The sequence below is a fragment of the Micrasema longulum genome, unplaced genomic scaffold, assembly GCF_059751315.1.
Source record: "Micrasema longulum isolate JH-2025_06_02 unplaced genomic scaffold, ASM5975131v1 h1tg001145l, whole genome shotgun sequence".
NCBI classification, from domain to species: Eukaryota; Metazoa; Arthropoda; class Insecta; order Trichoptera; family Brachycentridae; genus Micrasema; species Micrasema longulum.
Genome location: NW_028278333.1, coordinates 73,495 through 97,461, shown reverse-complemented (window position 1 = coordinate 97,461; position 23,967 = coordinate 73,495). Strand labels below are relative to the sequence as shown.

At 30.7% G+C, this 23,967-nt stretch overlaps 1 protein-coding gene across 1 annotated transcript; it reads left to right on the top strand.

Annotated features, from left to right (window-relative positions):
• The first annotated feature begins 3,990 nt into the window (after window positions 1-3,990).
• Window positions 3,991-18,659, top strand: LOC148276791 (uncharacterized). The gene is made up of 7 exons (XM_088233746.1): window positions 3,991-4,151; window positions 14,025-14,048; window positions 15,361-15,569; window positions 16,553-16,664; window positions 16,741-16,896; window positions 17,485-17,654; window positions 18,289-18,659. The coding sequence occupies exons 1-7, from the start codon at window positions 4,097-4,099 to the stop codon at window positions 18,499-18,501; spliced, it is 939 nt and encodes a 312-aa protein (XP_088089872.1). The 5' UTR covers window positions 3,991-4,096; the 3' UTR covers window positions 18,502-18,659.
• The last annotated feature ends 5,308 nt before the right edge of the window (window positions 18,660-23,967 follow it).

Genomic DNA, 23,967 nt, shown 5'->3' with positions numbered 1-23,967 from the left:
ATATTATATCAACAATGAGCAACATAGTTTGAAAATGAGTAGGCGGTAAGGTGGGATGTCAAAAATAATCCATTTGAAATTAAGTATTTATATTTCTAAAATTGATTTGCTTTATCCACGGTAAGTTTTTGCTTTGCTTTTCATTTTGGTTTTGTTATGGGACTTATGTTTGTAAACAGAATAACGATGCAACTTCACCATTGATTAACGGATCATCGAATTTCTTTTATAACGATAGTTGGAAGACCAAGCTCCTTTAAATCCCGATAAAATATATCATTCCATCGAGAATTTTCCGGATGGAATGATATTTACATTATAATTACACAAGTATTTCATGACCTAATTAATTTATTCCGAATACACGTGAGCGAAGCCGCGGGTAAAAAAAGCTAGTACCTAATCAATATTTCTTAAAAATAAATATTCACGCTCTTATGTACGATTCCCCAAAATATTTCATTTAATTGCTATTTTATACTAGTCGGAAATAACTGTTTATTATCGAAAATCAATTGGAAGCAGAGTGGGGGTCAAATCTCGGGCATATATAATAAAAGATAGTAAAAAAATGTGCAGTTCATTGGTATTTACATAGTTCGGTACCTACAAACAATGCATGAAGAAGATTTTTGACAATCTTTTATACAGTTTTGACTAAAAGACTGTCTGAAAATGCATGTTTATATAACTTTATATTATTAAAGGAAAGAGATTATTACAAATGAGGGCGAACTATTGAAAAAATGGAATTAAATTATACCGTTGTGATTGTTGAGAAGGATGTGCAAAAAATAGAACGTTTACTTTCTTTTATATTTGATCTTGAAAAGATTACATAAAAGCTTTATATTCCAGGTGAGAAAAAATCAATATACTTAACTAACCTATGTATCAAATAATATGTTTTTGTACTTATGTATCAGGTAAGGAAATCACACTCGTCGTTCTTCTGCAATCATAACAATATTTTCAATTAAGTATATACTCAATTCGTTTTATTCGATTAGGTACATAGTTTTAAAGGATAATAAAACGTCCATTTTGGTTTTTCATTTTATATAGAGCTAGAAAGACTATTTTATTTTGTTTCTAGCAGCGGTAAAGAAAATTGACTTTAATTTATATTATGTATGTTGTATGTTACCTAATTTATTGAAAATGTAAAATCTGATCGAACTTCTACTTTCGGTTGTTAATAGTCAGAGGATATTCATAATAATTTATGGGGTTTAATCCTCATCCCGTGGAACTTAAATACGAAAAATAATGTGTTTTTGACCCAGCTGGCTATTGCCGACCACTTTTCTTCGAAATAAAGACAATTTACTCATGTCTCGAGTAGGAACGTTCTCGTTTCGCGGCACTAGGGCTTCCAATCCGGTTTGAATCGAAACCGGTTTGCAAATAAGCTTTGTTTAGTTAATCAGTTGAAAAAAAGAGAGTTGGTACGTATATTTAATGCCCGATTTGCAATGTTGACACTTGTCTAATGCCTTGTGTAACTGTCAGGGACAGACAGTTCATTCTAGATGCAGAACCGGTTTACTATTAATAATGTTCTTCAAAAGTTTAAGCTACTTCACATTTTTTAATGATAATACTTTTCGTACAAGATTTCACGTTAAAACATATATTTAGCAAATTAAATAAACATAACAACAATACTTCATCAACCATTAAAAGCACCATTTCTTAACTGAGACAACTAAAAATAAAATAGTATTTCTTGGTTCCCGCAAACCTACATACGACAATTTTTTAATTTTTGGAATAAGATCCGTTGAAGATTATCCCAATTTGATATTAGTTTTTATAATCAAGAGTTTTAAAGATTAAACTACACGTATTCATTTGGAAGTAAAAAAGAAAGCTATCTGTTTTAGGTTATTTATTTTATTAAAAAATAAAAGGGTCCTCTGTTGGCCGGTGGTTGCGCCACATTTACTATGTGTATGGTGTATTGCACATTTACTAGGTTGCTACGTTCAATTTATTGCTACCTACTGAGCCTTAGTGTGAATATTGCTATTATACTACTGTGGGTAAAATATTTTTCTCTTCGGCCCAATAACATCTGGATTGTCATTAAATGTGCACGTGATCTTGGTTCTCTAAACACGTTCGATATATGGCCATTTTAGTGATCTTTGCGTTATTCATGCATCAATAATCAAGAAACCAACAAGTACCTAATTGACCGCAGAACATCTGAAAGAGTCTGCCGCGAGAAAAGTTTGAGCATTGAGGTTAGAAGAACCCCATTCATTACAAGGTAGGTTTTTGTATTAATTTGTATTGGGGTTCGGTGACAAAGTATATGAAGGCAACGCAATTGCAGCTACAAAATCCTCGAACCAAAAAAACTCGAGCGCCTACCTGCTATCTAGCGAGTGGTGTAATCAGCCGGTCTTGTATTTCGTGCAATGTTCATTTATTTTATTTTTTTTCATTTATTTTTTTGCACCACAACATGCCAGGAGGCCCAATTACAGTGGTGAATTACATTACAGAACAACCAGGCTTGAGAAAAATCACACATTAATTTAAGTTCAGACAGATGTCTCCCCTTCAAGCTGATACCTAGCGATTTTATTTATTTATTTATGTATTTCACAATTTTAAAACGTACAGAGTTTTATTTGGTTTCAGGTCCCGAATAGCTAAGAAATTTCTGTGTTCTGTGTGTGACCTTATTTTTTTTACATGTGTTGGTTTTATTTCATTAAGTAATGCTTAATGAATTAAAAAAAATTACAATAACATTAAAAAAATCAATATAAATATAAATTAGAAAACATGCAGGTAAGTATAATAAAAAATATAAAAATTGAATCGTAAATATAAATTTGAAAACATACTATTCATAATTAAGAAATGAGATATAATTATTATAAATAGAAAACATACCGATAATAATAAAAATTGAAGCATAAATACAAATTATAAAATATAGCATTAGTAATTAAGAAATTAAACATAAATAAAAATTGGAAAACATACCGATAATAATAAAAATTGAAGCAAAAATATGGATTTGAAAATATACCGATAATATTAAAAAAATGAAGAACAAATATAAATTAGAGAATGTACCATTTATAATTAAAAAAATAAACATACGTGTAAATACTAGTTATAAGAAAAATAAAACAAATGTAAATGAATAAACATAAAAAGTAAAAATGAAATATGAATAAAACGTCAAAATAAAATAGAAATAAAAAGTAAAAATAAAATATAAATAAAACATTAAGATTAAGCTGCATGTGACGATAGTCAGTTTCAAATTTAACATAAACAAATTTTTTGTATTATTTAGAATTTTTGTTTTTTAATTGACATCCAAAATGCTTTCAACTTATTTATTATCGTCAACGACATTCGTAATAATTGTAATTTTTCATTTACTATGTCCTTAACATTGACTTTCAAAAGGTTTCAACTTTTTATGACAGCAGGTAATATTCATGGTTGGTTGTAGGTAACAGTAGTGTAGTCGGGCCGGAGCGAACCGGAGCGGCGCTCCGGCTCTGGTCAGGAACAAATATTACGTTTTAAAAATATTTCTACTGAAGTCTCTTCAAACAATTCGAAATAATAAAAAAAACGTATTTATTGCCGATAACTGGCAAATTTCTAAACACATGTGTCCCCTCCCCCTCCCATTTCCCACCCACTTTACCAAAGTGGTGGCGGTGCGCTCCGGTACTTTTTTATTCAGGACTACACCACTGGTAGGTAACAACTACAGTGACCGCTTGTCATAACTGTTATTGTTTTGTTTTCTGTCCTCATAAATTGATAAGTTCGTCTGAATAATTATTTTCGTTAAATAAAACTTAAATTAAATATGAGAACTCGAGCAGGTTTTCTTCTGGGTAAAAACGGTAGCCGGTTCGAGGCACTTTATTGGCAACCCTACTCAACATTCAGTGCTGTAAGTCAGTTCGTCGTTATTTGCGGTTGAAAAACTGTTTGGAATTTGGAATAGTACTTCAGTGACCACGGGTCATGCAGTTGTTATTTGCGCTATAAATTTGATAAGTTCCTGTGATTAATTAGCTGAATTAATTTAATTAATATTTATCACGCCATGAATATTTTACCGGGTGTCGTTTTCTTATTAGCATTGATTTGCGCATCAAATGGTACGTAACTCAAATGTAATAGAAACATATTTGCATGCCTAGGTATTCATTTATCGATGTACCTTTTCAGCAACAAAGTATATAAAATATAAGAAAGTTTAAAATATAATTAATGAAATATAAAAATAATACTTTATTATGATGTAGGTTATCTGTTTGGTGCCTACGTCTCACCAGAATAAATATAATCGATAACATAATGGATAGAATTTAGGTGATATATTATGACCCTAATGAACTTTGTTATTTGATTCTATTTTATTCATATATCTGAATTCATTTATTTATTAATACACTTAATAAATCAATTTATTATATAAATAAGCCACGAGTGATACTTTAATCCACAAATTTGGTTTTTAATCCGTGTTTTATTTATATAATAAATTACAATGAACTTCCATCAAGAATTTTCACTTACAAACTTAAATGTTTTAATAAATCAATGACTGAATTATATTCGGGTAGGTATACTTTTTATTTTTATTTTTTTATAATTTTAAAACCCCGTTAGGGTTATAAAAACATATTATAAGGTCAAGTCATGTTACGCCATATCTGGTCATGCTCTTTTTAATGTCGGTTATAAATTTGTCTCCAATATAAATGTTCAAGTGGTCAGGTAAGTCATTGTAGTGTTTGTATAATATTTTTTATTGTCCTGCATTTGTCCTTGCTTTATTAATGTGATAGTGTTGTTGTTGTCTGGTATTATACTTGTGTATGTTAGCATGTTTGGTAACTGTTATGTCGTCGTTTCGTATGCTTCCTAATTCAATTTTGTGCGCAATTTTTATCGTCTCAATTTTCGCATTTTAAACATGTTATAGCACATTTTATAACATCGTAGGTACGTTAAATATATTGCATTCGAAGTATTACACAATACTTCATAACTAAAAAAGTCAATTATACTGTAATAAAATATTCTATAATAAGAATTACAAAAAAATGTTTTATATAGTTAAGAAAAATAAATTAACAGTACAGTAAAAAAAATATGAAAAAATGCATTAAAATTGTATAATGCAGGCAGGTAACTTTTACGAATTGTTAAAATTACGTTTTTTTTAAAAATATTTTTAGAATTGTAAACTGAAGAGGGATAGTCAATTGAACAAAAAAAAGTGATATTATAATAATAATATACAGATAACTTATATAGCGCCATTTTCGTAATATAATACCTCAAGGGCGCTTTACAAAGTGATTATATAAAGATATAAATTTAATTTTAACTTTTCAAATTAAGAAAAATAATGTACTTTGTCACCACAGGAATTCATTTAATTTAGAGAACAAGTGGGTTTTAAGTTCTTCCGAAACATCACTTCACTCTCACAGTTTCGGACTTCGGATTTGTATGATTTTATTTTGTGATAAAATCAAAGTTGTTTATTCTTTTGCGTATTATAGTTACAGAATATGATCTATGCGTTTGCACGTTAATTATGGAATATTTTGTAAAATATTCTCATACAAAAGTCAATTTTGACAAATTTGTACATGTGGTTATTTTGAGTAATTATATTTTCAATATATTATTTTTTTATTAGGATAGCGACAGAAATTATGTTGAAAGTTAAAAGTATTAATGTGAAAAATATACATTCTTAGGTAACAACTAACCCCGAGGCAAATTAACTTTGGCTTTCTATTTTATTGTTTTTTTTTAAGTCGTATTATTCTTACGTTTTGTAATACGTATTTTGCTTTATTTATCAGTTCAAGAGAAAGCTGTTTACTGTATATATTATAATACTCGTATGCCATTGTACATATCAGTATTTAAATAGAAGTCATGCTAATTAATGGTGAATATTTTTGTATGTCACATCAACATCATCACGAGTATCAAATAATATAAAAACATCAAATAATATTAAACTTTCGTACGAACTGAATCCAGTGGTCGTGTACAAAAAAGTAAACATTAAATTATAGAAAAAAAGACATAAAATAATATTGTACCTAATAGGTACTAGACTTTAGATAAAACCATTGGTATTTTGAGAGGAAATGCAGTGACAAAAAATTTAATGAATAGGTACTCTCTCAGATGCCTTCTTTATATTGTCCCGTTTTCCGCACCCCGAAACTGAACCGATTTTTACTATCTATCTATATACAAAAGGCAATGTTCGTATGTGTGTCCTCGATATACCAAATAATTACTGGACCGATTTACGTGCGGTTTTCAGCAAAATGTCAATCTTTGCCATTAGCATATTTATAGCTCTTAAAATCTTCTGTTCTGAAAAGAAAATTAGGAGAATGTTTAATCATCGTTCACAAGGGCTGCATTTGCCGAGAATGCATATACCTAAAAATCGGAAGAATGCCATTTTTTGTTTGTAAAAAAGTTTGTTTTTATAAATGTTTTAAACTATGTTAATGTTTTAAACTATGGGTAATGGAAGGGTTTTGATTTTTTTTGTTTTAAGGCCATAAGTGTAAAAAAATGAATAAATAAAAACAATAAATAATAAATTGTAGTAGAGTGGGGTTCATACCTCGGACCTTCAGAATAGATATGGACTCGGTGACACTTCACCAAATACATGATCCGTCTCAGTTAAATAAATTCATTTCTTAGATTTTGAAGGCCGTTCAGATGCACAACGTTTTTTTCCATGACGTGTGTCGTTCGCCTCTTTTCTGACGTTTCTGATCGCATGGCAGCGTCCATAATCAGAGTTGATGACCGACAGTATCTACAATTAGAATGAGGATTTAGTGCTTCGGAAATTGTGTACCAAAAATGTTTTCTTACACGTGGTGAAAATTAGAGTAGCAAGGCGAAGTTTCTCGAAAATATATGAAAAAATGAACTACTTTGCAACGTCACAGGTTTAAAGTGACCACGTGTTTAAAATTTCATTTACCTTTCTGATCATGGTTTTTTGCTTCGCTCTTCTCGGGAGAGAACACTTTCCATTCCTCGACATTTTTCAGCTATTTGTTTTCCGTTCAAGCTGCTAGACTTTGGAATGAGCTATCTCTTCATATAAAAAATGCACTTCTCTAGCCACTTTCAAGAAATGCCGTAAACATTTTTATATATCCCCAGAATCCTGAACTCCCCGAAATTTCACTCTTTTTAAAATATGTATTTTTTTATCCCCTTTTCTTTCCTTGGTTCCTCTTTTCTCTCCTACCAAACTCATTATCTGATTCCACATTCCTTATTATTTAATGTGTTCAACTTAATTTACTTAAAATTACATATATTTGCAAGCCTTATCTTCCATTTAAAAAACAACCGATAGTTTTAATTAGTTAGTTTTTTTTATTTTATGTATGTATCTTTTGATGTATATTTATGGATTTTAAAACAAAATTTCGACCAACTCTTCTTTTGACCAGTCTTTTTTTTGGTTGGCTGGAAGATATTGCTTAAAAAAATAATTCCGCGAAAGTAATTATTCTTTGTACTTGAAGTTTTAAATAAATAAATAAAAATAACCAATAATGTAACGTAAGAAGAAATCGCCTTAAGGCAACCGCCTTTATGCATATGCATGTAAACTGTATATGTATATAAAGTGTTTAAATAAATAAATTAAAGCGTTTTTTTTTAAATTGAAAAATAAATGTTTGCATTCTTATGATTTACCTAAATATTTCTATTTTGGGGGCATTTCCAACGAGTTGTAAGTTCGGTGATTTTTATTATTTGTTAATTACTAAACTAAACCAAAAATCTTTTTAAAAAAAATTTATGTATCGTATTATCAGCGCTTTGTTTTTATTTAAGTTTTGTATTTCTGAAATTAATCCTCGTGCAACGTCTCAAGTTCTCTTCAGCTTCTTCACGGTTTATTCTGCCGATTGGTCCGTTGACGATAGATAAACCGGAAATCGTCCACAACCCTCTTATCATTAGTTGATTCATATGAACTAGTGACGTCGTTCAAAGTAGTTCATTTTTATTTTTAAAAAAATCATACATTTTCAAGAAACATCGCTTTACAGTTTGGTGCTCTCATTTTTACCGCGCGTAAGAAAACATTTTTTGTATCCAATTTCCTGTAGGACTGAAGTTCCTCATTCACAGTTAGAAAATGGGAATTAAGTTGGGGTAGAGTGAAGTTGGAACCTCGAACCTCTCTGATCGGTGAGTCCGCAACACTAGCCACGGGACCACAATCTGTTTTTTGAAACAATAACAATCATAACAATAACAATCATTCAAAGCATTTGAATGAGTCGAAAGGTTTTATCCAAATATTTATGTGGTTATACATTCTTGATACACAAAATATTTGTTGCTGTGGCACGGCAAAAAATCCGGTCTCGATTGAAATCCGGGCGAGGTCCGGTCTAAGCTGTTAAAATCCAGTCAAGACCGGATTTATCCGGTCAGATGGTAACCCTAAGCTCACATGTCAGAAACACTCATTGACCCGAGCTTTTGATGTCGCGGGCGATGTAATTTCGAAAGTTCAGTGAAGATTTTCAAAATTACAAAACTTAAAAAACGCATAACGGTGATATTCCGATACATGAAAGTAAAATTATTTTTTGGTCAGTTTGATAGTCTACAAATAAGAGTACAAATAAAAAAAAAACCACTGAACTTCCTCGTTGTAAAAACTGGTTGATGACTGACGATGGACGTGCGACTATGGGATCCGAAACGTCGGAAAAGAGTGAGAACGACATAAAAATTTACTCTCTTAATAAATTCGGCTGTCGAAAATTACTGCCTGAGATAACATTTTTACACGGGAAAAGCATGCGAATATATTTTTAAATGTAATTTAACGGTTTGACCGTTGGCGTTGTTATGTTGTTGTGGCAACCGGAAACATATTTCCGGTGTTTTGACATTTAAGGGCAAATACTTTGTATGGGATTAACATAGGGTTTCGAGGGCTAAAATAGTGAAGCCGGTCGCAGGTGGTTTAAAGTCCTGACTTTTTTTGAAATCCGGTATTCGATCGAAAAAAACTTTAATACCATAGCTTTATAAGGCTAAATTAACAATTTTAATTCACAATATTTTTCGATTAACAATATTTTTGTCCACTCGCAACAGCTTTCAGAAAGTTTATTTTTCCGGAAATTTCAGTGTAAAATGATTCACATATTGGGTGTTTGAAATTGTGTTGAGTTAAAAGTATTGCTTTTATTGACTCAACTGACAATCTTTTTATTTTCTTTGTCTACTGAAAAAAATATTTCTACATTTGCGTTGTGTCATAAAACAAAAAAAAAAACTGACAAGTCTTCAGTAGTTCAGAAAATCGAGTGGTATCACTGCAAGTATTGAAGAAAATAACCCATTGCTTTTCAGCTAGTTCTTCGTAGAAGTCAGTTTGCTTCGTGTTGAGAAAAAATTTCAGCGGGCTTTTTTTCTAGAAATACTTTTACATCGTCAATTATAATTTCTGTTTCTCAAAAATACAATAGTCTCTCATATTATCAAATTGTAGCTCTTGATTTTGCTTCAATAACAATCATTCAAAGCATTTGAATGAGTCGAAAGGTTTTATCCAAATATTTATGTGGTTATACATTCTTGATACACAAAATATTTGTTGCTGTGGCACGGCAAAAAATCCGGTCTCGATTGAAATCCGGGCGAGGTCCGGTCTAAGCTGTTAAAATCCAGTCAAGACCGGATTTATCCGGTCAGATGGTAACCCTAAGCTCACATGTCAGAAACACTCATTGACCCGAGCTTTTGATGTCGCGGGCGATGTAATTTCGAAAGTTCAGTGAAGATTTTCAAAATTACAAAACTTAAAAAACGCATAACGGTGATATTCCGATACATGAAAGTAAAATTATTTTTTGGTCAGTTTGATAGTCTACAAATAAGAGTACAAATAAAAAAAAAAACCACTGAACTTCCTCGTTGTAAAAACTGGTTGATGACTGACGATGGACGTGCGACTATGGGATCCGAAACGTCGGAAAAGAGTGAGAACGACATAAAAATTTACTCTCTTAATAAATTCGGCTGTCGAAAATTACTGCCTGAGATAACATTTTTACACGGGAAAAGCATGCGAATATATTTTTAAATGTAATTTAACCAAAACAGAATTTTTAAAACATATTCTTAGGTTTTTACAATCAAGATATTCATTTCAAAAGACTTGAACCCACCTATCCGGTTTTTGGTGCTGCCAACATTATTTATATGTGTTGAAATTTTCTCTTCAAAGTTCGCAATTCTTGATAGAAACTTCACACCTAAATTTGTTGGTTGCAACAATTAAGAGAGGGAAAACATTTTGAGATGAGAATATTAAAGTCTAGGCATTTACAGGGCTTACGACCTGTCATTTGCTGGTTTAAGTGGCCACTTAACACGCTGTGTAACATTCACTATTCTGCCTATGTTTAAACATCCGCATTTCCACAACTCATCCATCTGTTAACTTCTGTAAAGTAAAAGATCTGAAACCTTTATCATGTGGGTGAGATTCATTCGGCTGAACCAATTCACCTACTAGGCAACGCCCGAAAACAATTTTCCAATTGTTATACTTCTTCTTATACCAGTTAGTTTAATCACAATGCTTTGAGTATGTTTTCCCTCTTTGTTGAAACAAATTTTAATCTAAATAACTCGATAGGGAGGAAATCCAGCCTGTCTACAAACATTTAGACATAGTCAAAGCATTGTTGATCAAACTTCACACTTTTAAAATTGTACCCATTTTGAAACCTAGACCCGATAATATCTTTTTGTGTTCACATCTACAGTTTTATTATAACGGGCAATCATAAAATTAAGAATAGTCCAGAAGCCGCATACGCGCATCAAACAGAAGGCGACTAACTACTCTTAAAGGAGTAGTTATACGTTTTAAACCTTTGACCCATTAGTTTATTTGTAGACCTCGCTCAGTACACAACTCCCGAGTTGAATTAAACGATGCCGTGTTGTGTCGTTTTAAAGTGTGGAAATACTGCTGGGATCTTAAAAAAACAGGATAGGATCACATTTCGTGTGTAAGTAGCAAATGTATTACTTAAAAATTGAATTATTTTTCCATCTGTCTTTTTTTACATTACTTCGCTAATCAAATGAGAAAACTAATAAAAATTGGACCTCTCGGATTAAATAACGCCGTGGTAGACATTTGACCGACATTATCTTTAAAACATCGAATATTATTTAACATGACATAAAAATATCCGTTTTATGTAAAATAAAATTTGTTTTATTTTTTAAGGTCTAAGTTAATTTATTAACTTACTCTTATTAAATGACCCTTTTCTTTATCTACTCAGTAGTGTATTGACACGGAAACATTAATTGTAATGTTTCCGAGTGTACAATAAAATTTTAGAGAAATTAACAAATTGCTTTTTTTTAAAATACCATTTTTATCTTACATTTGTGTTATGATATGTTTTCCGCGATCTGGTAACATAACGCTGTGACTGCACGCATGCGCGTGGCGAAAGTGGGGTAAAGTGGGAGGTTTTTTGGACACACGATGTATTCAAATATGATTCTACGCTCCTTTTGGACTATTCTGGACCTTTATATGCGAAGGCTGAGGTACAATGTAATATAAATATGTTACAGCCATGCGAGAATCTAAACATAATCCAATAAGAAATCAAGAAAATGAAATAATATAGAAATTCTTTTAAGTATTGTAATTATTTATAACTAAAGATAATAATTGGTTCCAACATACATTTTTTTTTCATCTTCATTGACAGTTCGTTTTATCTACTGCAGAAAAAAAAATGCGTTAGATCCATTGACGTAGATATACTAAAATAATAAAAGTAGTCTAGTTTTTTTCCTTTTTATGTTTACGTCTGTCGTAGTCAATTTTAATTGATGTGAAAATTATTATGCTTATTAGTTTGTAGTTAAGCTTAAAAATTTAGAGAAAAATTATAGTTTTCTACAACTTCAACAAGCACGCAGACGTAGGTAGGTACCTGATTCGTTTTGTATCGAGATTTTTTTGGGGAACGTCACAATTCACTAAATATATTACTTCTATATACAAACAGTGCATGATTTTGTATAAATTGAAATTGATAATGACCTTATATCCGGAAAAACAATAATGTGACGTGCGTAAATAAAGGAAATAAGTACAATCAGATAACACAAATACCCAATCCGACAAAACGAATTAGGTATTATTTCATTATTTTTATAGTTACATCCAAAATAATATTGCTATCGTAGACCATATAAAATCGATTGAAAATTTATTTGAAATAAATAGTATCTTTTTGAAATATTGTTAACAAGCCAACTATTTTTACTCTTGCATTTTTTAATTTAAACAAACAAATTAAGTATTAGGTTTAAAGTTAAGATGTAATATAATTCAGTAGTTATAATTTTAAAATGCAGTTTTATAAAATTGATACAAACAATGAATGTTTTAATTATTTCTTTATCTTCCGTTTGATATACCTAAATAGTATTTATATCTACATTTTCTCATTACTTTACTGATGATGACGACGCGACGGCGCGGCGGTACGGTATATTATTCGCAATAATACTAACTAACATTAATTTATCAAAACATTAAAAAATACATCAGTCTAGATAATAAAAGTTTCAATGCTGTCCGCAACGTCAACAAGACGTATCAAAAAAAGCCATAAAGAACGAAAAAACGAACGAAGATATTATCAGAAAATCACCACCAGTCTCTGTAAAAAGCCGCGAAAATCTATGGAAATCAAAGTAACTGCTGACTGTTAAAAATAAATAGGTAATAGAATAATGTAGATATCATAATTTTGTTTTGATTGCTCTGCAACGATATTTTGTTATAAAAGTGTATGTGTGTAATAATGTGAAGTCATAATAGCGAGTACCTAGTAGGTACCAAATGAGTAGCAAGAAGGCTTGTTATCTCAATTACTTCATTGTTTGCAGGTCAATTTGGACTGAAGCATCTTGTTTATATGATATACATCATACATTTATGTATTATAAAGCAACATCCACGCATGTACACATTTTTTCAGAGCCGTATAATGGGTAAAATATTTATAGATGCATTAATATTATAAATCATAAATACAAAAGAAACTTTTTGTTCCGGTTAATATTGGGACCACAAATTTGATTGGGACCGATATAATATATACCTACATTACTACTACTCAATAAAAAAAGTGGATTGAATCGGAATTAGGATTTTCAAAATCCAGATTAATTTGGTAATGTTGCATTATTGATTTAAATAAATACTGACCTTAAAATAATATAAATGAGAACCGGGACAAAACACTCTAAAGATATCAAACTGTAAGTATATTATTTATAGAATTACAATATACCAGAGAACCAAGAACAATATATTATCATAACACAAATATAAGATAATTTTATGTTTTATCACAAAAAAATTGCTGACTGGACTATACACAAAACAGGTATTTTTATTGGGCAAACGTAAAAAAAACATTAAGTAATCATTTATTAATTAAGTAAATCGATACCGTTTAATAGTACCTGCACTAAAGGCTTATTAATAGAAAGCCGGGTAAAAAATTCGACCAGCCTGGCGATACTAACAAAATGTCCACCTTGTGTTATTTAACAATCTGATCGATGGTAACATAATTACTACTTACTTATGCTACTTACGCATGACATGTTATCCCACCCTTTTCCAGTAGAATATTGACACTTAAAAACCATACAACACGGAGTAATTCAATTTAAATCGGCAGTTGAGTACTGAGCGACGTCAACAGAGTAACTAATGGCCAAAACGTAAAACTACTCGGTTATGAGTAGTTTAGTCGGCTTTAGTTTGATGCGCGTACGCGGTTTCTGGGCTATTATTCTATGATTAATATCATAATAATTTATTATGTAAACTGAGTTTCATAAATGTTTTTTTTCTTTGATTACAGCTATCCGGCTCGATGGGTTTAGAGGTAAATCGTTAAATTTATTCAAAATAATATGCATAATTAATCGGTAGTCAGATGGCAGAAGGGATAATCTGTATTTTTTCTGTGTTTTCAAAAGTTTTAATAAATATTTCGGTAAATACACATAGAAAAAAAAAAAAAAAAACAGCATTATTTAGAATGGTAATTCGTTATTTAAAATTAGCACTAAAATATTTTGGTTTGTGGATTGAAGTCTTGAAATTAAGTCTTATTTCAGCTCTCCTGAACATTTTTGAAAATTACAGATGGTCCCTTCTGCCATCTGACTACCGAAATATATTATGAAGTTACAGCTACGCCTGGGATTCGTGCAATCGTCGCAGCGTATAAAATGTTTAAAAAAAATACTGGTTGTCAGGAATAGTTTATTTACATCGGTGTTTACACCCCAATATTTCATAGTCCCTGGACTGGCATCTGAAGCGTAAAACTACGACATGCCCACTTGCACAGTAATTTGCTTAGCATGCGGTGCCTTATACAAATAACAATAAACAAGTTGTATCCAATGAAATAATTCAACATTTCATTCCAGCCTGTTTTGTGTAGAATGTGTGAAAAATCTTAATTCGATTTCTAACAAATAAATAGCGATCTTGATTTTTTTTTTGACAGAGAGGGAAAACATTTTTGAGAAAGGAATATGGGAGTCTAGGCATTTACAGGGATTATGACCTGTCATTGGCTATTTTAAGTGACCACTTTACACACTGTGTAACATTCACCATTCTGCCTATGTTTGAACATCCACATTTCCTCAACTCTTCCATCTGTTGACTTTTGTAAAGTAAAAGAGCTGAAACCTTTATCATGCGAGTGAGATTCATCTGGCTGAACCAATTAACCTACTAGGCAACGCCTGAAAACAATTTTTCAATTTTGTATACTTCTCCTTTTACCAGGTAGTTAATTCAACAATGTTTTGAGTATGTCCAAATGCTTGCAAACTGGCTGGATTTTCTCACTAGGCAGTTGTTCATATTTATATTAATTAAAAGTACAAAATATTTTACAAAAAACTGTGAGGTTAACTATCAGTCCCTTGAGTTAAAAAGGTTTTTTTAAAGAAGTACTGACGTTATTGAGATTTACCAAAATATTTCAGATTTCGGGGATCAATTTCAACGAGTTAAACAAAGATTTAAAAATAGGAGTCAAGTTGGGTTAGAGTGGGGTTTGAATCTTGGACCTTTGATCCGTGAGTCTGCGACATTAGCTACGCGACTAGAACCCATTTGGTATTTGGTTATCTGAACTTTAACATTTATTTCATCACATCTCGCTTTGATTTTAGTAAAACATGCATGGTCCAATGCTCTCAAAGATCAGGAGAGCTTTTTTGACATTCCTCGCAATGTGAAGGATGCAGAGGCGGCTGGCTACCATGATGTTCCCCGCCCGTTGGAACATGGAATGGCAGTCTCCATGCGCTGTCTGGAGAATGATGTAAGAGTGTGTCCCCTGTATGACAAGATGGGATACATCGCTGGCATTCAAATTGCTGTAAGGATAAACCTCATTCCGGATATTACGTTTTTTATCTATTTTTTGCATCACCGCAGGTCAAGATATCCGATTACAGAGATGAACAACTATAGCACAGAAATACACATATTATTTATTATGTTCTCACTGGTAATTAAACCTGGATATTTTAGGGAAATAACAGATTTCAAGACCGGATAATGAATCAGATTTAGTTTTTTACATTTGCTTTTGATTGGCCGGTAGAAATTGACACTTTACCTGAGAGCAAAATTATAACAGTTTGGTAATTATATCATATATTATAAGATGGTTTATTTTTAGATAACAGAAGTTTTTTGTGCGTTTTTTCCTGTACAATTACATAGAAAACAATCTCAATTTTCCAATTAAGCGATGCTTGCCAGTTTGTTTTGAAAATGAATGATGCTGTAGGCAAGTACAGCCATTCTGTTTTCAGTTTCTTGCACTGATCAGAGAATTAGGCATTTTCCATGAATCTCCTGATTTCGTATTTCTAAATTCAAAGGATTATTTTTTTAAATAAAAGATAAATCTTTAGTAACTTACAATATTAAAAATATTGTTTTTCTATGTGAAATACGTAAGAGAAACTCTCATATATTAGTATGAGAGTTTCAATTCGTAACACAGCTACCTCATTAATAATATAGGAATATGTATGTCAGAGACGAAGGAGCATACGAAGCAAGTGAGGCTTAGCCTCACCAAGAAATCATTGCTATTCACTAGTACCTAATATGTATTTTAATTCGCATTATATCAACACATTATGGAGATAAAAAACTAGCAACCAATATAAAAATGCTCAAAGACGCCTACAAACATGGCCCATACTGTATTATTTACTGTAGGTACCTACTTAACATTTACGCATATTTTACTTATCCTTAAAATCTGAGCTTCACTAGAAATTTGGTATCAAAGACGCCACTGATGTATGTGAATAAACATTTGATAAAAAATTAATGTGCTTACAGATTCCTGTCAAAGATCTAAATGGTCTACCTTATGATGTGTCATCAAAAATGGTTATGAAAACTATTTTGGGAGAAGATTATTGGACAACTAGTCATTATATTGTCTCTCAAGGTGATCTTTAAGAAATATCAGTAATAAATTCTTCCTATATGTGATATTTTAACTAAATGCTTTGTTATATTTGTAGAAACTCTAAGTTCGGGAGGTAGAAAGGGTCCAATCGATGAGACTATTGAGTTCCTGTGGGTACAGAGTGGCAATAGTCTGATGATGATACCCAAGACTGAAAGTGAACTCACAGCTCACACTCTGTTCAAGAAGCAGAACTGTATCCCAAACATGGGTAAATTACTTATTTTATAAACTAATTTTAACAACCTTAAAAATACACAAAAAAATCGCCTAAAAATTGTTTACAGAAATATGACAGAAAAAAAAATCGTATTAAACAAATATGGTTTTAAAACAGTTTGTCAGTAATTTTTTTTTTCTAATTTTAATAGTAACAATAAAAATAATTAGTTATTGATTAAAGTTATTCATGATTTACACAAACTGAATAAATATGTTAGTGTTGTTTGTTATGTTTTAGGAAATCGCTTCACTCACATTTGAAAAGTCCATTAAAATATTTAATAAACCTTTGCTTTTGTGTGCATAGCAAAAAGTTTTCATAAAACATTCAAGTGTCCGTACTAACAAAAGAAAAAAAATCATGTTTATTTGATCCACCAACAGAGCATCAGATAGGCACTAGTAATATGAACGGATCATTGACACTTTCAATACATCTCTGGTCATTTTAATATTAATAAATGTTGTTTTATTTATTTTTTAAAATACAAATGTATTTTACATAAATAAGTAAACAAAAATGTAAATAAAAAACAAATTCCATACAGGCAAACGACATAGTTTTTTCCATGTTTAGGAACTCACTACTACTACAACATGACTGAGGAACTGGATTGCAACAACTTTTTCCCATATTTCCCGCTGGTGAAGGAAGGTCGTGTCATCGGGATAGGGTGGCAAATCATTGGCAACACTGAAGAACACGGAAGACCCTGGTTTGAAAGTCCACCATCCAGAGCAGTAGAGGTATTTTTCATTTCAATCTTCAATCCTGTTACACTCCATAAAAGTCATACACTTACAGGAAAGACAAAAAGTACAGACAGCCATAGAAAGAAAGATAAAAATACCCAATATATTTTAAAAAGTGTTCTTATACATTATGACACAAATCTTTTGGAAAATGGTTTAATTTTTAAAACGGTAATTTATAATAGTCCCTGTTCAAGCAAAAGAAATGGTCCCCTCTTTGGAAAATAAACAGCAAATTTGATTTTTTATAGTGTGCCCAGTTAAATTTATTTGCATACATTTTTGATCTTCCAAACTGTGTAGTTATGCAACAAGTTTTCTTTTAAAAAAAAGTCTATAAATTATTTCATTTAAAAGGTTGTAATTTGATGATAAACATATTTTGAAAGACTGTTAATATTATAAAAATTTAAATTGTGAAAACTTAAGTTAATTAATTTAATAAGGGGTTTTTAAACAAACTCTTCCTTATTTTTTACTCCCTAAAATGTTTATTTAACCAAAGATGGATTTCCTTTTCACTGTGTATTCTTCTATTTTCCAATTACGCTCCCATTTTCACACATTATAAATGGCGCCCATGTGGAATATATGTTATTGATTGTTAATACTAATCTTCCATTTTTAGATGACAATTCCATCAGCTCCTCACTGCCTCGAAGAATGGGCCAGCAATTATGAAACAATATCCCTGCACATGTACTATATAGATACTCCGTGGAAGATCAAGTGTGAAGACAGCGATAGTCTTCAGTCCATGTCGGTAGTTAACAAGTTCCTGTTAACTTCTTCTCGATATACCGGGAAGGTCATTGATGGAGCTAAGAAAATCTTCGGTTAATGAACCCAATAATAAAATATTTTGTTTTTCATAAAAAATATAAAAAGCACACATGCACGAAGTACTGAGCATTACATCTTAGCTTTGTAATTTTTTTTGTTTTTTTATATACAGAATGGTTAAAGTTTCAACAAATAAAAATATTATTTTTCAACTGGTATCTATATTTTTAGTAACAATATTATTGCTGTGTTTTAAGAAGTTGTTTAAAAAAAAAATCATACAAATACTCAGTTGAAAAATACATACACCTACCTATGTCATCATCATTTACACATAATAAGATATTTTTTAACAAGGACAAAGCTGTCAACATTAGCTTGATTGAGTTCGATCATCAAAGATAATACATAGAATATGATAATATATGCCCGTTCAAAAAAATCCACAGATTTTGTAGAACAACAAGAAGGTAAGATTGATGCAGCATTGCCAACTCTACCAATTTTTGGAGTAGTACTGAATTCGATGGTAATTCTATCGATTTTTAAACATCTTGAACAATTGGCTGTTTTTATGACATAACAGTAGCCATCTCCCCCCCCCCCCCCGCTGCCTACCACAGTTTTATCAATTTTTGAACTCTTTGTGATATGCTAAACTGTTTCCTCAAAAAACACAGTGAGTAGTGCAAAGTGCAAAAAAAATGTGAAACAGTTCCAGCTGATTACGAATCAAATTTTGTTGTTTTTCTGAATCTATCGGAAATGAAAGCAGAGATTAAAAAAAATCTTATTACACTTTTTCTAGAAAACGGTTAAAAATTCAACGAAAAATTAAATTAATTTTCTTATTATGTAAATAAAGTATGTTAAATGCAGAAACAAAAGAAAAACAATAAACAAGTACAAAAGTTGTATAAAAATAAATTAAAATCTGAATTAAACTAAAAAGTATGAGAATATTTAATAAATGTACCTAAACAGAGATATAATTGTGGTCCCGTAGCTAGAGTTGCGGACTCACAGATTAGAGGTGCGAGGTCCAAACCCCAACTTGATTTCCATTTTCTAATTGTGAGTTATTTACAACTCATTGGAAATGGTCGCCAAAATTTAAATATTTGGGTAAATTACGCTAATTTTTGTTTTCTAGAAAAAAAATCATTATGATCGTAGAACAATGACGCATGTGACATTATTTTTTTTCTTTCAGCTTTACATGAGAGCGGTTTATTTTTTTTTGACACTTATCAAAACTCGATGAGTACAAAAGGATATCATTTGATACTTGGGTAAGTAATAATAGATTTTATTTTTTCAAACCTGGAAAAAAAGCCTTTGTATAACTTTTTCAAGATCAAATATAAATGAATGTCAATGTCGCATTTTTCACACATCCGTTGTTGTTCTACGATCCCAACGATATGAAATTGAATAGGTACCTTTAAGAGTGCCATGAGCAATCACAGTGAACATAATGCTAAGTTGTCTTGTTATATATCTCAATTACTCCATCATTATTTGCTGACCAATTTGAAGATATCACATTGAAGGTTTGTACCTTACATGTACCACTTTATAGAGCACCCACTCAATGAATGGAACAGATCCGCATCAAGGATTGCAATATATTTCTTATATTTATTGTGGACTATTATGTATAAAAATCATAATCTATAATATCGGTTATGGGCAGAAGATGAGAAAATACGTACGTGCTTTATATGACTATGCCTGCATCAATGGTATTAACAGTACGCTTACATGACTACTTAAAACATAAATAAATAACTTTGTGCCTATTAAACTTTGGCTTTAATTGATTGCTCATTTGTGTCATAATTTCAGTAGCGCAAATGTACAAAACGGTCTCAGTAATATAAATATACTCATTTCTATCATTCATTGCGCGGTACAGATAGTATAAGTTAGTTCTAGTAGTAAAAGTACTCATTTCTGTCCAGATTCAAGTAATATTTCAGAAATATTTCTGTTATTTGTATAAAAATCTGGAATCTGGTTACACAAATGAAATGATCTGTAAATAATAATGTTTTTTTGGTCTCCTGAAAAGTTACACTTTTTCAGTTGTACTCTTATGTCCGTCCATCAAAGATATAGGTAAACAACTTACATAAAGAATTTCAGAACTAGAAGTATCTAACTGGAGGGTTGCAGATTGCAGCAGATGCCAGAAGGTGTTGGAGGTAAAAGTTGATGTAGGCCAAGGCTCGATATGGGCTGTAGTGCCATTGAAGAAGAAGATAATAATCTGTTTTTGTTTAACAGATTACAGACATTAATCGACTATGCACATAATTTGATAAGTGTGTAAATGCAAAGTAGTTTTGCCAAATGTAACAGTTTGAGTGCAGCGGAGATATACAATAAACAACCATGAGTATTAAAGTAGAAACAATAAAGTTAATGAAAAACAATTTTAATTTTACATTACTTAACATTCTATATATTATGTATGTGTTTTGGTGCATATGCATAGCTGTACCTTAAAGGATAAACCACGGGAGTCACATTGAACACAATGTTCAGGAAACAAGATTTGTGATTGTGCGTTTTCCAAAACAGGATAACTTTTGAACCAAATGATTATTTCAATCTTTAAAGAACTTTCAATGTAAAACAATGATTATTTTGATAATAAAAGTACATATAGAAATAGCATGTCTATCGACTACTGATGGTTTTTGCATGAAAACGAAGTGAACTATAGATTTTTATTTCAACTTAAAAAAGCATTTTTATGATGATAGTGGACTTTGTTTTATTCACGTGTAAAATAGCTTATTGTGGTAACTATTTTATGAAAATTACAAACAATGTTGTGTGCGAATGTACGCAACATTGTTTGTTAAATAACATTTAAAACATTAGTAAAATAAATAACTTACATATAATTTAAACATAAAAGTAGGTTGGTAGACAATGTTATAAAAATATGTAAGAATAGCCAAATAAAGATAATGGAATTTTACATAATGTGTTTGTTTTTACCTCTATAAAAATGTAAGATAACAGGAATGTAGTTTTGACCTGTTAGATTCAAAGATCACATTATTTTCAGACCAAGTTACTGATGTTCAGAATTCATTGTTATGAATTTTTATTAAAAATGTTCAGTGTTTTTATTTTTTAGTTTTAGGAAGAATTGAAATCAGGAAACAAATAATATAAAAGACAGCGGTATACATTTACTTAAATGTTAAAGAGATTCCATAAGTACATAGTATTTATAGTATTATGGGACTCACCCGGAAACCAATGTCCACTGTCGCTCGATCTACTATCGTCTTAAGGACAGTGCAGAAGGTGAATCATTCATATCCTGTATGTAAACAATAACATATCAAAACATCCAAAACACTGATTACCTAGCGCGGATGTCAAATTTCTGACAGTCAGGGAAATAAAAGATGATCAATTCCCCACTACGAAGAAGAAAGAACAACAGGGATGGCTACAATAAAAGCTGTGAAGTCCTTACTAAAAGCAGTCAGCGCTAAGTCAGTTAGTCAGACAGTAAAATGTTAATAGTCAGTAGATTTCTCGCTTCATAATTGAATTTCGTATATTATTAAACGACTACAGAGGTTTTCTAGAATTTTGGTCATGTGGCTCTTGGACAAGGCACAATGCCCTTAAAACATAACTTTTTATTTATGCATAAATTTTGAATGCAGATATGTGTATATGATTATGTACTTATGATTATGTATATGATTATGTACTTGTGGGAGGTATAGTAAGTGGCGAAAGCGGGGTGGTCCGCTGTCATTCGGGTGAATATAAATATATTGAAGCGAGTGACCGTGGATCGCCTTGCTGTCGTTTCTTGCTGAGCTGCCTACGGGTGCGATACCCTACCGTTACCACACCATAATGTACAATTTGCATCTATCTTGGTACAGGTTTACCTACATAGATAGATGCAAAAAAAAAATGGAATTATGTATAATTGTGTAAGTAGACAAAATTGTAATCTTAGAGATTATATATAAAAACTTTTTGATGTAAATACACATTGTATTGATATTATTTTTAATATGTAAAAAAAGAAATGTAAAATTAAATTCTGCCATCTCCAAGTGCGGTAGGAGCTCACTGTATCAACAAGCATAAAATTCTACGGTATAAAATGAGAATCGTTGAAATAAATCAAATAAATATAATCTGGACCAAACTCATTGCAGCCCACACTGTAGATTTCTCGACAGTAACATTAGTAAATTTAATTAGGTACAATAACACCGGCCAAACGTTGCAAACATTCTAAAATTTCATAGTGATAATTTAAAATAAAAATCTCCAATAATAATTGGTAGTCATGTTTGATTCAATAAAAAAGCTAAAACAACCGAAATATAAATAAAGCACCTACTTGACACCGGGACAAAAAATTTAAAGGAATTATTCTTGAAAAAATCTGAATTTCACATGTATAAATCTTTGTTCTTATTAACTAAAAATAGCACAGCATCAAATTTATCATACAGAGGGAATGAACTTTTTCAGATGAATGTAAAAATCCACACAGCGCAATAAAATTACAAGGTTGGATTATTATTTTGATTTATTTAATGGTAGGCAAACGCACTCACTAGTACATCAGGAGCCCGACTAATCAACTTAATTTTTTTTTTGCAGGATTTTTACCTGAGAGTAGCCTCTAAATAATAAAATAATCTATGCACTTTAATTTTACCCCGTTGTGTGGATTTGTGCAACTGGCGTAAAATCGGCCATTGATTCTCAGATCATAAATCTTTTGGCCACTTTGTTGTCCAATATTAAAGTGATAATATGTGATAAATTAAGTATTCTAAAGACTATAAACTAATGTGGATACAATTTTTTAATATTATTATTTATTTACTAAATTTTGCAAAATGTTTCTTTATTTTTTTATATATCTCTATCTATGAATATATATGTGTGTGTATATGTATGCATATATATATATAAATGTATATGTCTATGTAATGTATATGTAAATGTATTAAATATATTTCTGTATACCCATATACCTATGTGGGTATATTTCCTTATTTTTTGTTTTTTTTTACAATATACATAAGGGGTAAAACAGAATATTAAAAAAATAAAGGATAATTACATAGCAATGAAATACATATTAAAAGTAAAAATATTAAACGAAAAAAACCCACAAAGACATGGCCTGTTCGTGGGTATACAAGAAATGTTTATGAATTTTTTGCTCCTATAAATAGACAGGTATAATATTTTTCTGTAATATAAGTAAGAGAAAAGAAAATATTCTATAAAAGATTAGAAGATACTTTTTTATTTTATTATAATTAAAAAAGGAAATAAAAAATATAAAGAAAACATTCCTTGTTATTAAAGAGCAACAAAATATATCATAGAAAATAAACTTATTATAATAATAACTTATTATTGTTTCTTTTTTGCACTTGAATGTATTACTGATAAATGTAATGTAGGGCGTATAAATAAATAAATATTTTAAATACAAAATAGATACCAA